The sequence below is a fragment of the Rhincodon typus genome, chromosome 26 (assembly GCF_021869965.1).
Source record: "Rhincodon typus isolate 14 chromosome 26, sRhiTyp1.1, whole genome shotgun sequence".
Taxonomy (NCBI): Eukaryota; Metazoa; Chordata; class Chondrichthyes; order Orectolobiformes; family Rhincodontidae; genus Rhincodon; species Rhincodon typus.
In genome coordinates this window covers 698,443-711,903 of record NC_063357.1, presented here as the reverse complement: position 1 = coordinate 711,903, position 13,461 = coordinate 698,443, and the positions used below count along the sequence as shown (strand labels likewise).

Genomic DNA, 13,461 nt, shown 5'->3' with positions numbered 1-13,461 from the left:
TTGAGGTACACCACTAGTAACTGAACTCCAGGATGAACATTTCCCATCAACCACCACCCTCTGTCTTCTTACAGCTAGCCAATTTCTGATCCAAACTGCTAAATCACCCTCAATCCCATGCCTCCGTATTTTCTGCAATAGCCTACCATGGGGAACCTTATCAAACGCTTTACTGAAATCCATATACACCACATCAACCGCTTTACCCTCATCCACCTGTTTGGTCACCTTCTCAAAGAACTCTAGTTTGATGCATTATTGAGTATACAGGATAATTGTTATCTAAAGCTCTCCATAACTGGAATTAAATATTTTGTAAGGGTGACTATATAGCAGTATTTTCCATGAGAAGTTACTTGATGATACACTGAGCCTGCAGTATCCCTGGTTCATGAAATACATGAGTAACCCTAGCATTTAACTTCTCATGTTTCATAGAAACATAGAAAACAGGTGCAGGAGTAGGTCATTCAGGATTTTGAATATTTTGGGACAGGTCGAAGTAGTTTACAGCTTAGGATATGTAGTCTAAAAATGTAAAGTCACCATCATCCCAATCAATCCCCTGGGACGTAGTGTAAATCACCCTGGATTAAGGTGTCTGCCAAACCAATAGTCCTCAAACTGAAGTCACTTTCCAGAGGTTCTGCACCATGATGTGAAAGTGCTTATGAATATGGTTGACCTTGTGATTGGCATCGCCAAGCTGACATAGTCAGTTGCACATCATGAGCAAAAGCAGTTGCCTGAATGGTGACTGGGGGTAGGCTTGATGCTAATCGCAGACTATCTAATTGCCATGTGAGCAGCTGGGTCTTTGCTTTTGTGGATAGTCGAACTCCAATATTTTGTATGTTTACTTGATGTAGAACAGTGCAGAACCAAACTGCTTTTGTGTCAATGTGTATATACAGAGATATTTTATGAATAAAGTATATTTTTGAATAAATAAAGTGAGCTGGTAATATCACTTTGGGGACACAAACATGACAGAGCACTGAAGGCAATCCAAAATTTACCAGGTGGAGAGATAGTTACCAAGGCTGGAGCTCAAGCTGGTTCAACGAAGTATTTTGTTTCCAAAAATGTAAGTACTGCTTCCTGAATGTGGACACCAAAATCCAAGTTCACCCAAGGCGCATTTCGTTTTCTAAGATCCAACCCTAATGTGAAATAAAACTGTGCCTGAAGGTTTTACAATTCTACATTGTAGAGATTCACAGGAACCGTACAGTGCAAACCAAAGCAAAAACAAATGTAGATGTACATCACCTTTCAAATAGGTTTCATATTTTTCTCCATCTAACAACTGTGGTCCTGTAAAACACATAACTTTATAAAGATTGATAGATAATGGTGTATGAGTAAGTTACTTTAACCATTTCAAATCCTTTTCAATTTTAAACGCACCATTGCAAGTACTTCAACTGAAACCATGCTAAGCTCCAGTGATGAGCAATGGAAGAAAGTAAAGTATGAGGCCATTCTACACAACTGAATTCATGAAGCTTAGTGATGGACATCATCAATGGGTTATGTGCTTACAAATTTAATACAGCAAATAATGAAGTGTGCACAGCTAAAACCATGCATCACAGCAAAGAAGCGAAATAAGAGGATAAATCGGTGGACTTTAATTGATTGTAATAAAGAATAATACAGGTGTCTGGAAACATAAATGACAAATGTACAATTAATTCTGGAAAAGGCCATAAACGCATCTTCCCTAACTGTGTCAAACACAGAAGTTGCTGGGAAAGCTCAGCAGGCCTGGCAGCATCTGTAGAGAGAAATCAGAGTTAACGTTTCAGGTCCAGTGACCCTGCTTCAGAACTGATGGTAGTTGGGAAAAGGATGGTTTACAGAAGATGGAGAGGGCAGAGAGTAAAGGATAGGTGAAGATAGAGCCCACAGAGAGAGAGAAAGACAATAGAACAGACAATGGAGTGGTTTAAGGTCAGTCTGGGAGAATGAATAGCTGCTAATGGGGACAGTTTGCTGCTCACAATGTGGTCTCCTCTTCATTGAGGAAATGAAGCGTAGACTGGGTGACCATTTCGCAGATCTTCTTTATTCTGTCCGCAAAAAAGACCCGGAGCTTCCAGTTCCCTGCCACTTCAACGCACCACCCTGTTCCCTGGCCAACGTCTCCATCTCAGGCTTGCTGCAGTGCTCCAGCGAAGCTCAGTGCAAGCTGGAAGAACAGCACCTCATTTTCCGCTTGGGGACCCTACAGCCCTCCGGACTCAATATCAAGTTCAACAATTTTAGGGCTTGAGAACCTTTCTCTGTGCTTTCCCCCACCCCCACACCAAGCCTTGCTATTACACGCGCTGCTACCATATACAACCCATTGTCAGCTGCTAATAGTCCCCATTAGCAGCTATGATGGCTGAATTTAATATTAAAGAATACAAGGGGGCAATACAACCACGAGCACATTTGTAATTCCAAGATGACCAGTGTCCCCTTCACCTCCATTTGAAGGTTCATTTTCATTCCTTCTAAGAACAAAACCTTCCTATTTCTGAAAACGTTGTACTCATAGTAGGGTAGTGTAGCATCTGATAAATCTTTTATTTATGCTTGTGATAGGCCAGTTATTTCTGTAGCACATTTAATTATGCTGGACAGAAAATACTGAATATGGAATACTGAGTTAACACAGGTTTAAATGGTCCTCAATTTCCAGCAAATATCTTACACTGCTCATCCACTGACTTTCCCTCTAGTCTATTTTCCCAGCTCCCTTCAGGCACACCTTTTTTTTTCTGATCTCTGTAATTGCATTTATTTAAGTTGAGGACATTGGTTTGAGACTTGATTCAATTTGAAATTCTACTGTGCTGTGATCACTATCCTTAGAGGATTATTAACTGAGATCTCGTATCAATCCTACCTTCTTACACATTCCTAGATCTAGGTAGGTTGCCAGGTAGGTTCTGTAATGCATTGCTCTAAAAAAAAAATTGCTGATGTACTCTAGAAATTCATCATCCATGTTACCCTTGCTCATCTGATTTGTCCAGTCAATATGCAGATTAAACTCTCACGTGACAATTGTATTGCCCTCCTTACACATCTCCATTATTTCCCAATTTCTATTCTATCCAAAAGAGAAGCAACTCTTTAGGGGCTTATAAACAACTTCCACCCATGACTTTCTTCCCTGCTATTCCTTATTTCCACCCCTCTGATTCCACATTGTGATCTATTGGACCTACATCACTATTCACCACTGCCCTGAGACCATCTTTTATTTAACAAAGCCAATCCACCTCCTTTCCCTTTTTGCCTATACTTCTACAATGTTGAATACCCTTAAGTTTTCAGATACAGTCACATTGTAACCATGTCTCTGTAATAGCTGTAGAGTCATGTTCATTTATTTCTATTTGTGCTGTCAGCTCATCTATCTTGTTACAAGTACTGCTTGCATTCAAAGTGACACTAACTTTTTATCACTCTTTTTTGATCCTAATTTGAGTTGTACTCTTAAACTTGTATTTTCTGTTTGTTTCAGTCATTCTTTGATTACAGTTTGCCTCTTAAATACATTGTATGTCTGCTTTCTAATCTCTTTTTGGTTTTTTTAAATTTTTACCTCCAGTAGTAATCTGGAGATTATTACCTTTGTAATTCTGATTTTTAATTTAGCCCCAAGATGCTTGTAATCTCTCAGTAGAACTTCTAACCTAGTTCCACCTTTGTCTTTGATAGCTACATGGACCATGAAATCTGGATCCTTCCCCTCCTACTCCAAGTTCCTCTCCAGCCCCAAAGAATTGTCCTGAACCTTGGCACCAGAGAGGAGACACAGCATTTGGGACTCTGCAATTGCTGCAGAGAACACCATCTATTTCCCTAACTGTACTACCTTCCATTTCTATGATATTTCTCTTTCCACCCCATACTTGAATGATGCCCTGTGCCATGGTCCTCTGGTCAGTTCACTCATCCTCCTTGCAGTCTGTGCCCTTGTCCACACTGGGAGCACAAAACTCTCACCTTTTGGATAAGGACACTGGCTGAGGCTCTACCGAAACTAAATTCTAGATCCCAACAACTGCCTCACTTGCAATCACATCCGCTTGACCATGGTCATGTTTGATGTAATCGAATGATAGGACTGTCTCCTGAAACAAAGTCCATGTACCCCTTCCCCATCCCTGAAGTGATGTACTGTCTGCAGCTCGGACTCCAGCTCATCAACTCTGAGCTGGAGTTTCTCAAGTAGCAAACACTTGCTACAGATGTGGTGTCCACCAGTTCCCACAGACCACAGTTGCAACGTACCACCTCCCAGCCATCTCTATTCCATTTGATTAATTCATTTGGATTTTAAATATTTTAAAAGTGAATTTCCTAACTGTGCACTTCAGATGTAATTATGTCTCCTAACTTAAAGCACTTGGCCGATCAAGAGACACAGAGGAAATGCCACCAATTATCTACCTGTGTGCTTATGACATCATATTTTGTCCATGACAGGTAGATACAGGTTGAAGGGGGTCCTCTGCCACCACTGGCCTTCTCTCTCTCTCTGTTTCTCTCTCTCACACACACACAAGTCTGCTGTCCATGAGCTGGGCCTACTCCTTTGCTGCTGGTTTTGATTTCTGACCCCCACAGCCTGTCTAAAACAAGCCCTGCACCCCCACCTCTCTGTTTTAGAAGCACAGGATCCTCCCCAGGTGCTGGTGACTGTTTACAGCTCCTCTCTCCTGCTCATCTCTGGTAAAGGAAAAGGGAAAACTCATTCATAAACTATGTTCCCAAGCTTTCATCTCTCCCACTGAAGGAAACTTCCTCCCAGTGGTTCTCTGTATATTTGTTTTGTATTTGTAGCATTTTATGAGCAACGATAAATTATAGGCTGCTATAAGATTTGCTTCACTCCATTGCACAGCCTACTTTTACCAACCAGAGTATTTCACTGTAGGAATACAGATTCTCAAGTGAAATTGCTGTGCTGAGCAGGAATGCAGTGATGTTTGCAGACTGGAGTAGGAGTTTACGATTGCTCTTTATCAGACACATGGTTTTAACAAAGAGCAAAGTAGTACAGATGTGGTATATCAGAGATTAAAACCTGTCTCTTTTGATGCTTTTATGAACTTCAGTTTGACAAACAAAATGATGGGGAGACAGAGCCCAAGACTGCATTAACTGCAGAGAGAGAGCACTGCAAATGAAATGCAGCCCTACTGTAATGTAGGAAATGCTGTTGGAGTGCAGTAAGACAATAAAGGTAGGGTAATATTTATCAAAGTTAAAGACAATAACTAAAATAATAATCAGGAAACAATTACAGCATGAGGGAAACTAGCTAGAAATGTTAAAATGGAGAAATAGCAACAGTTCCTATAGCTAATTAAAAGGCAAAGTAAGTTGTGTTGGGTGACAATGGGATGTTATTGGTAGATAATAGGGAAATATTTGTTGAAATGCACAAATATTTTGCTTCTGTCTTCACTATCGAGGATACAAAAAACATAACTGTAAATCAAGAAGTGGAAAGCAGAGGGGAATTTGGTGAAATTCCAATCACCAGGGAAGTGACACTGAGCAAACAGATGATGCCGTGGGCTAATAAATCCCTGGCTCCAAATGGGCTTCGTTCCAGGGTCTCTAAGGAAGTGGCTAATAACATAGGAGATGCCTTGTCCTAATTTTATTAAATTTCCTCAATTCAGGAGGGGTTCCATCAGACTGGAAAGTCTATTCAAGAAGGGAGGGAGGCAGAAAACAGGAAAGTAAAAATTGATTTTAAAACCTTCCCCGTGACAGACATCAAGCTAAACGGCCTATAAAGTGGTCCTAGCAAGACCCTTGGAAAAACTTGGGAAAATGGAGAAGAGTCAATGTAGTTTTTAAATAATTATTTAGTGTTCTTTGAAGGAGTAACTCATGCTGAGGACATTTGAGGCTCATGGGTTCTTTTTTGGATGATATATGATTGTCGCTGCTTGGCCAGCATCTGTTGCTAATCCTTGACATTTTTGGTTGAAAATAGTGACAGAAAGGAATGAGAGAGAAAGAGAGAATTGGGGGAGGGGAAGTGTCAAGGCACAGAAATGAGTGAGAGCTAGAAATGAAGGAGAAAGACAAGAAAATAACAGTGTTCCCATTAGGAACAAAAACAAAGTTGCTGGAAAAGCTCAGCAGGTCTGGCAGCATCTGTGAAGGAAAAACAGAGTTAACGTTTCGGGTCCGGTGACCCTTCCTCGGAACTCATTAGCACAACCACTATCGAAAGACTGCTCCCTGTGTTATCACCTCTGAAGTAACATGGCTAAATATCCACTGCCTTAATGACACCTCTGTAAGTGGAAGCAGTATTTTAATGTCTGTGTAGCATTTTGGGATTCCCATTGTCATCAAAGGTTCTGTATAATTGCAAATCTTTCTTTTTACTGTGGAGTCTTTTAAATGGAAAAATGGTGGCCATTGAACCAAACTTCCATATAAAAGATATCAGAGTTACTGAAAAACAACAAATGCTGGCGATCACAACGGGTCAGGCAGCATCCATGGAGAGAGAGTGAGCTAACGTTTCGAGTCTAGGTGACTCTTCATCAGTGAGAGTTCTCTTCATTCTCTTTCTTGGCTGACATTAAGAAAACTACTTTGGGGCTTTGTTTTTGTGTTGGCATTGTCCTGTTCCTCAGTTTGTTTAAAATGTTTATTTTTGCAATTTCTTTGCTGTTTTAACTACAACAATGGAGGGTGTGGATTTAAATTTTTGCTTCAATCTCTAATGTGCTGTGGATTGGCTTTGAAGTTGTGTATTATAGCAAGGATCAGATAACAGCATGGAGCGGGTAGTTCGTTTTGTGAAACAATCTTGAGACAAAGAGGAATGCAATTATAATTGTGTCCCCGTGTCCAGGAACAGTAATCCCTCCAAACGGGCGTTTCTGGTCATGAAGGTCACCCTGTGCTGAGTTTTTACTGGTGAGGGTCCTTTCACACAGCTTTAGGGAATCTCTGCTGCTTAGGCCTGAGAGCAGTCAGGGAACACTTAAACCAACAATTAAACTTCAGGAAATTTCTACATGTTCGCAATGGAGGCCTAGCTGCCAATGGGATACACCACAGGTCAAAAGAGATTTGTAAAAACATGTATCTCTGTTCAAAGAACAGCAGCTTCAATTTGTTGGTAACAGTAATTTAAAATCCAGGAAAATATGTAAGCTGATCTACACCAGCAAAACCAGTGAGCAACAAGCAGGGACATCTATCACTCACAGAGTTAGCAATCCAAACCATGAAAGTGAGCCATGTAGGAAGTCAGAATCCAAGCAAACATATTGATAGAGGCTGCAGACCAAGGCTTTGATATCTAGGAAGGTAGATTGTGGTAGAGGGGGTGAGACAGAAGAGACATGAGAGACAGAGTGGGTAGGGTAAGACAGGTGGAAACGGAGATGGGGAGAGTGGGACAGGAAAGAACTAAGAGACAGGGGTGAGAATGGGGGCAAATAAAGCAAATTGAGATATAATAACAATTGAGCAAGTTAGTCCTACATCAGGATGAAAATATTGTGCCTCAAATTTCCTCAGTTATGTTTTCACATGAATTCATTTCATTAATTATACAATTTTTATCAAGATTATATCAATAATTAGTTTATTCTGTGCCATAATGTAACCTTTTATATGTCTACAAATGTAGAAATGTAAGAACCATTAGTTTTACAATTTCTAATACATATTCATTCATTGCCAGGTTATTGAGTCACAATCATAGAATCATACAGCATGGAAACAGACCCTTCAGTCCAACTCGCCCACCCCAACCATGTTCCCAAACTAACTAGTCCCACCTGCCTGCGTTGGGCCCATATTCCTCCAAACCTTTCCTATCCATGTGTCATGAGAGAATTTTGTCCAAAGTCAAATGTAGCGTTCCCAGCTCAGAACCTGTACAGTAAAACTGACATGAAAATATACAGGTATATCTGTTTATGACTGGGTGAACAATCTTACAACAACCATTAAAGTAATACACAAAGTGATCCTAATGTTATTGTAGCAGGTGAAGAGTCAGGCACCTATTGGCAGTTGTTACAGTGAAATTGAGGCCCAGTAAACTCTACTGGGATTCTACTGGCTTTCCTCTGTAACCCCAACAGTAGCTCCAAGGGACCTGGCCACACTTTGGTATTCTGCAAGTGACTGGGAGCTAAACCTTCATCCACATGGACCACACGAATAGCTGCAAATTCCCTGTCCAGCTGTGGCAGTGCTGGTTGATCAACCAGTGAAACGGACGCACATAGTGGCCTGGCTAATGATGTATGTACACCTTACGAGGCCCATCCAGACTTCAAAAATGGTCTAATTAGAAGGATGTTGGGATCCAACGGGACATTGGGCAGCCTACTCGCTCTGATATGGGGATAGGAAATGGAATTTCTGCCAACAATATCATAAAGTGCTTCACAAGTGAATTCTCCCATTGGCTTCATAGATGAGGCACCCTCCCACTGACCCCAACAGACTGGTGACAGTCCACAATGGTATAAGTGGGTTCAGTTCCAACTTAGCCGCTAGAATTGATGTCCATGGAATTTCAAGGCCATGGTATTATTGTTGCAGGGCACTGGGAGAAGAGATAAAGAAATTTTGTTCTGTCACCCAATTATATCTTTTGTGTTGGCTACATTCCCTTTTCCTCAATGATATAAAACCTAGAAGTTGATGTATTCTGTCCCATAATTGTTGTAACTTTGTGTTAGAAAACTTCTGAGAACAAAATTCATCAAGTGTTTGCTTTGAATAATGATACTGCTATTTTGAAAACCATTCTGCACCTGATGTTGATAAAACAATATCTGCTTCTACAACTTCACATCTGACTATGGAGGCCTGATAGGCATCTACATCTCTGCTGGGTCATACTACAATGTAACTGGCAATTACATCCTTGAAATTGTGAATGCAATGGAGCTCAGAGGTCTGGCAATAATCTCACTTGCAAATATTTTGTGGATTTCTATTTATCTTGATCTAGAAATACTGCTTTGGAGAAAAATTACTTGCGGGGGAACATTTTCAGCTTTTGAGGCTTCCTTTGATTGCAATGGTATTCTCTTCTCCCTCAAAGAGTTACTTCTAAAATTAACATACAAAGACATGTCAACAGTGCATCTGTAAACAGTATGTATAATTAAGAAGTCCACAGGATTCCTAGATATTTCTGTCAACATTTCTGTGCCCTTTACAAATGTGTTCCTCGCATAGTTTCAGACTTAAATTCATGGTCTGTCCTGTACAGAATCTGTTTGAAAATAATTTTATGGAAGGTGTTGCGAAATTCTTGAATCTTGTAGGCATAGATAATCGGATTCCCAACAGAGTTAGCATGAGACAGAACGATGGCAGCGTTCATGATACGCGTATCCATTGTTTGGAAGTACTTTGGGTGAAAATGATTGATACAGTTTAGGATGTGAAGTGGAAGCCAGCACAAGGCAAAGAATCCAACAATGATGGACAATGATTTTGCAACTCTTACTTGGTTCTGTAAATACCTTCTGGAAGTCTCAGAATTTACAGAATTCAGCTCGATCTTTTGCAACTGCTTTCTAGCAACAGTGAAGATTTTTAGATAAATGCCCAGCATGATAAGCAATGGTGTCAGGACACAGCCCAGGAAGTTGAAGTAAACCATATATTTCATATTGACTACATTTAGAAAGAGGCATTCCACCGAGCAGTTCTGGAGGACAGAGTTGTTCTCTGGCCGTGGTGTCCTCATTGTGCCGTTTCTGCACTCTACCTCATTCCTCTGGTTCCAGCCAAAAAATGGAGTCAAACCAATCACAAAAGACAGGATCCAAAAGACTCCTATAATCAGCCTGGCACGTCTTCCAGTTATCAGCCCGTTGTATCTGTGTCAACCAGAAAAAAATACCATCAGGAAACAGATAATAACACCAATTGTCTTCAAACAGTTCCTGTATTTGCCGTTGGGAAATGCAACATGTTTTCCCAAGATTACATTTTCATCTTCCAAAAGTGGAAATAGATGGGAAGGAACAGAGGGAGAGAGTCACTTAACTCAACATGAATAACCTGTTAAAATGTTTCAATTCTTTTAAAATTCCAAACACTTGAAATGTGGGATTGGACAAGACCAGAAATCAACAATCAACCTGCAGCACAAGGTCAAAAATAATCAAATTCTTTACATGTCCTAAAAGTATTTTCTAAGTACTAAGCTGTCCCGTCTGAGTTTCACAAGATGGTTAAATCTGATGGAGAAATAGCAATGAAATTTATTGCAAACATTTGAAAAACTATGTAACTTGGAAGGAACAATAAAGACTGGAAACTACAAACTAAACAATGGAAACCTATCTGCCCGGACCTGATCTGACAGCACCTTGTTGGTTTATTTTTCACCTTCTCTTCCAGTTTTGTTTCTATTTCAATTTCCAAATCATTAATCAACCATTAATGAAAATCTCTGTGTTGTCCCTTGGGATTCTGCATTAGTCACTTCCATGGTCCTATATCAGACTACCTTCTGCAGCTGGATTCCAATCTTCAACAGCTTGTGTAGTGACACTTTTTATACCTTATGTCCTAGCCTTCTATGTAGCATGCTGCCAAAACTTGGTAAAAGACTGGGAGCTGCCTCTTTCACAATCTCTAATACTTTCTGAAAAAAATCACAACTGGGTTGTCTACTATGACCTTCTGCAATGCTCATTTGGCTTCAATGGTCACCTTTCTACAGAATAGTCTCCAACAATTTACCCACCACAGGGTGGAACAGGATCGTCAGTCAGGGCAGGCCTTTCCAAATTGTAGTTAAGAAGATCATCTCACTGCCCTTTCTCTTTAATAATTCAGTAAAACTGTTTCTGATAATTCTCTAACGTTCCCACCAAAACATGACCAATTACCTATTTCTAGAAACATCGTAGTGAGTAGGGACTTCTCCATCTGGAGAGAAAAAGGCTGAAAGATCTGTTTGAGGTTTTCAAAATCGTCAATGGTTGCTCAGAGTAAATACGGTGGTGCTGTTTCAGCTTGTATAATAAACAAGAACAAGACAGCAGATATTTAAAGTAATCTGCAAACTAAACAAGGGTGATTTGTTTTTTTTCTTCATTCACAGGGTGTGGGTATCTCCCAGGCCTATATTTAATACCCATCCCTAATTACCTCCCAGAGTGCAGATAAGAATCAACCACATTGCTGTGGATCTGGAGTCAGACCAGCTAAGGATGACAGTTCCCTTCCATACAGGGTTTTTAACAACAATTGACAAAAGATTTTTTTTACTGAATTCAAATTTCACTGCCTGCCTTTATGGAATTCAAACCCACCTCTAGAATAGTAGTCCCATGACATTATTGTAGATCACCACCTCCCCATTTTCTGCTGACTCCAACTTCATAACTCTGAAAAGCTTCTTCCAGACACTATCCTAAATCTCTTACACTTACTCTTGTATCTATAGATACTAACTCAACCATCTGTTTATCCTCCTACCATTTTTCTTACAGTCTGGAATTCAAATCTACACAAAGGTTAACAATTACATCTCAATGTTTCCACTCTAAGCCTTTTTGGTAAAAGCTATCATTCCTTCCATCTATCCTTTCTAGGGATTGTGGAACATGCTTTCACATGGTGCAGTGTGGCAACCTCATTTAAGAGGAAGCTGCCTAATGACATGGGGTAGGAAGGAATTGAACAATCTGCTGATTGGGTGGGAAGAGACTCATGTAGAGCAAAGGCTGTTTGGGCTCAATGGCCTGTTTCTGTCCTTTATGTTCTATTCACCTTTTTTTAATGGTCTCAATTACTTAAGATGCTGCTTTCAATGTTTTTCTAACCCATTCTAACTGTGCCTGCTCTTCCATGTCACCCAGTCTTCCTCCATTCATAGTATAACTATGACTTTGCTTATTCTGAACATAATCACTTCTATTTTTCAGTGTACATTTGGACACTGCTCCATCTAGTTCTGTTACAACAACTTTGAGATGAATTAATAGCCTTTCATGTGAAACCTTGTTGAATGCCATTGAGAAGTATCGGTCAGCAGTTGTACAGTTCCACAGTTCATTCCAGTTGTCACTTGCTCAAAGGAGTCAAGGACATTTGTTAGACACATCGCCTTTATCCCAGACATTAAGACAATTACTTATTGAATACATGTACATCACTTCAAATTGACACGTGACAATTCTTAGAATCATAGAATCCCTACAGTGTGAAAGCAGGCCATTCAGCCCATCAAGTCCACAGCAATCTACCACCCAGACACAATCCCCTACCCTATCCCTGTAACCCTGCATTTCCCACGGCTAACCCACCTAGGCTGTACATCCCTGGACACTATGGGTAATTTAGCACGGCCAATTCACCCTAACCTGCATATCTTTGGACTATGGGAGGAAATTGGAGCACCCAGAGGAAACCCACACAGACACATGGTAAAATTTGCAAACTCCACACAGACATTTGCCTGAGGGTAGGATTTAACCCAGGCGCCTGGCGCTGTGAGGCAGCAGTGCTAACTGCTGAACCACTCTGTCACCCTAATTAATTCCATTATTTTGGACAGAGGAGAAATAAGTGAATGGGTCTGTAGTTGTCTCTTTAAAATAGCCCCTTATTAGTCCATTGTCTGATTGCACAGGTGAAACAAAGTGTCCTTCTGAGTAACCCAGAACATAACTTCTCAAAATTCACTGTCAATATTAGTAACATGGGCAAATATCCTTATCTAATTTTTTTTGTGCAACTGAATATTCTGCTCATTGGTGACCATGTCCGAACAAAGCACTTCCAAAGTAGGGACTAAATGCAGAATACAGTTCCCTCTACACTATCCCCATCAAACAATCCCAGGACCTGTATAGCATGGGGTTAGGTACAGAGGAAAGTTCCCTCCATTCTTTTCAACTAAATGTAAAGGTCTCACTGCACTGTCCCCATCAAACACGCACAGGACAGGGACAGCGTGGTGTTAAATACAAAATAAAGCTTCCTTTAATCTTTGAAACTGGAAGTGAATGTGGATAAGGTGGTCCAGAAGGCATACAGGATGCTTACCTTCATCAGCCAGGACACTGAATATAAAAGTTGGCAAGTCATGTGACAGCTGAACAAAAAACTTTAGTTAGGCCACATTTGGAACAATGCGTGTTGTTCTGGTCGCCATGCGACCTGATGGATGTGGATGCTTTGGACAGGGTGCAGAGAAAGTTTACCAGAATGGATGAGGGTAAAGCGGTTGATGTGGTGTATTTGGATTTCAGTAAAGCGTTTGATAAGGTTCCCCATGGTAGGCTATTGCAGAAAATACGGAGGCATGGGATTGAGGCTGATTTAGCGGTTTGGATCAGAAATTGGCTAGCTGTAAGAAGACAGAGGGTGGTGGTTCATGGGAAATGTTCATCCTGGAGTTCAGTTACTAGTGGTGTACCTCAA

General features: G+C 40.5%; 1 protein-coding gene across 1 annotated transcript in view; it reads right to left on the bottom strand.

The window, feature by feature from the left end:
• ncor1 (nuclear receptor corepressor 1) overlaps positions 1-13,461 on the bottom strand; it is a 375,214-nt gene that overhangs the window by 42,524 nt on the left and 319,229 nt on the right. Inside the window, exon 29 of the mRNA XM_048612313.1 lies at positions 9,231-9,899. Within this exon, the coding sequence (XP_048468270.1) occupies positions 9,231-9,899 (669 nt within the window). The remainder of the gene's footprint in view (positions 1-9,230; positions 9,900-13,461) is intronic.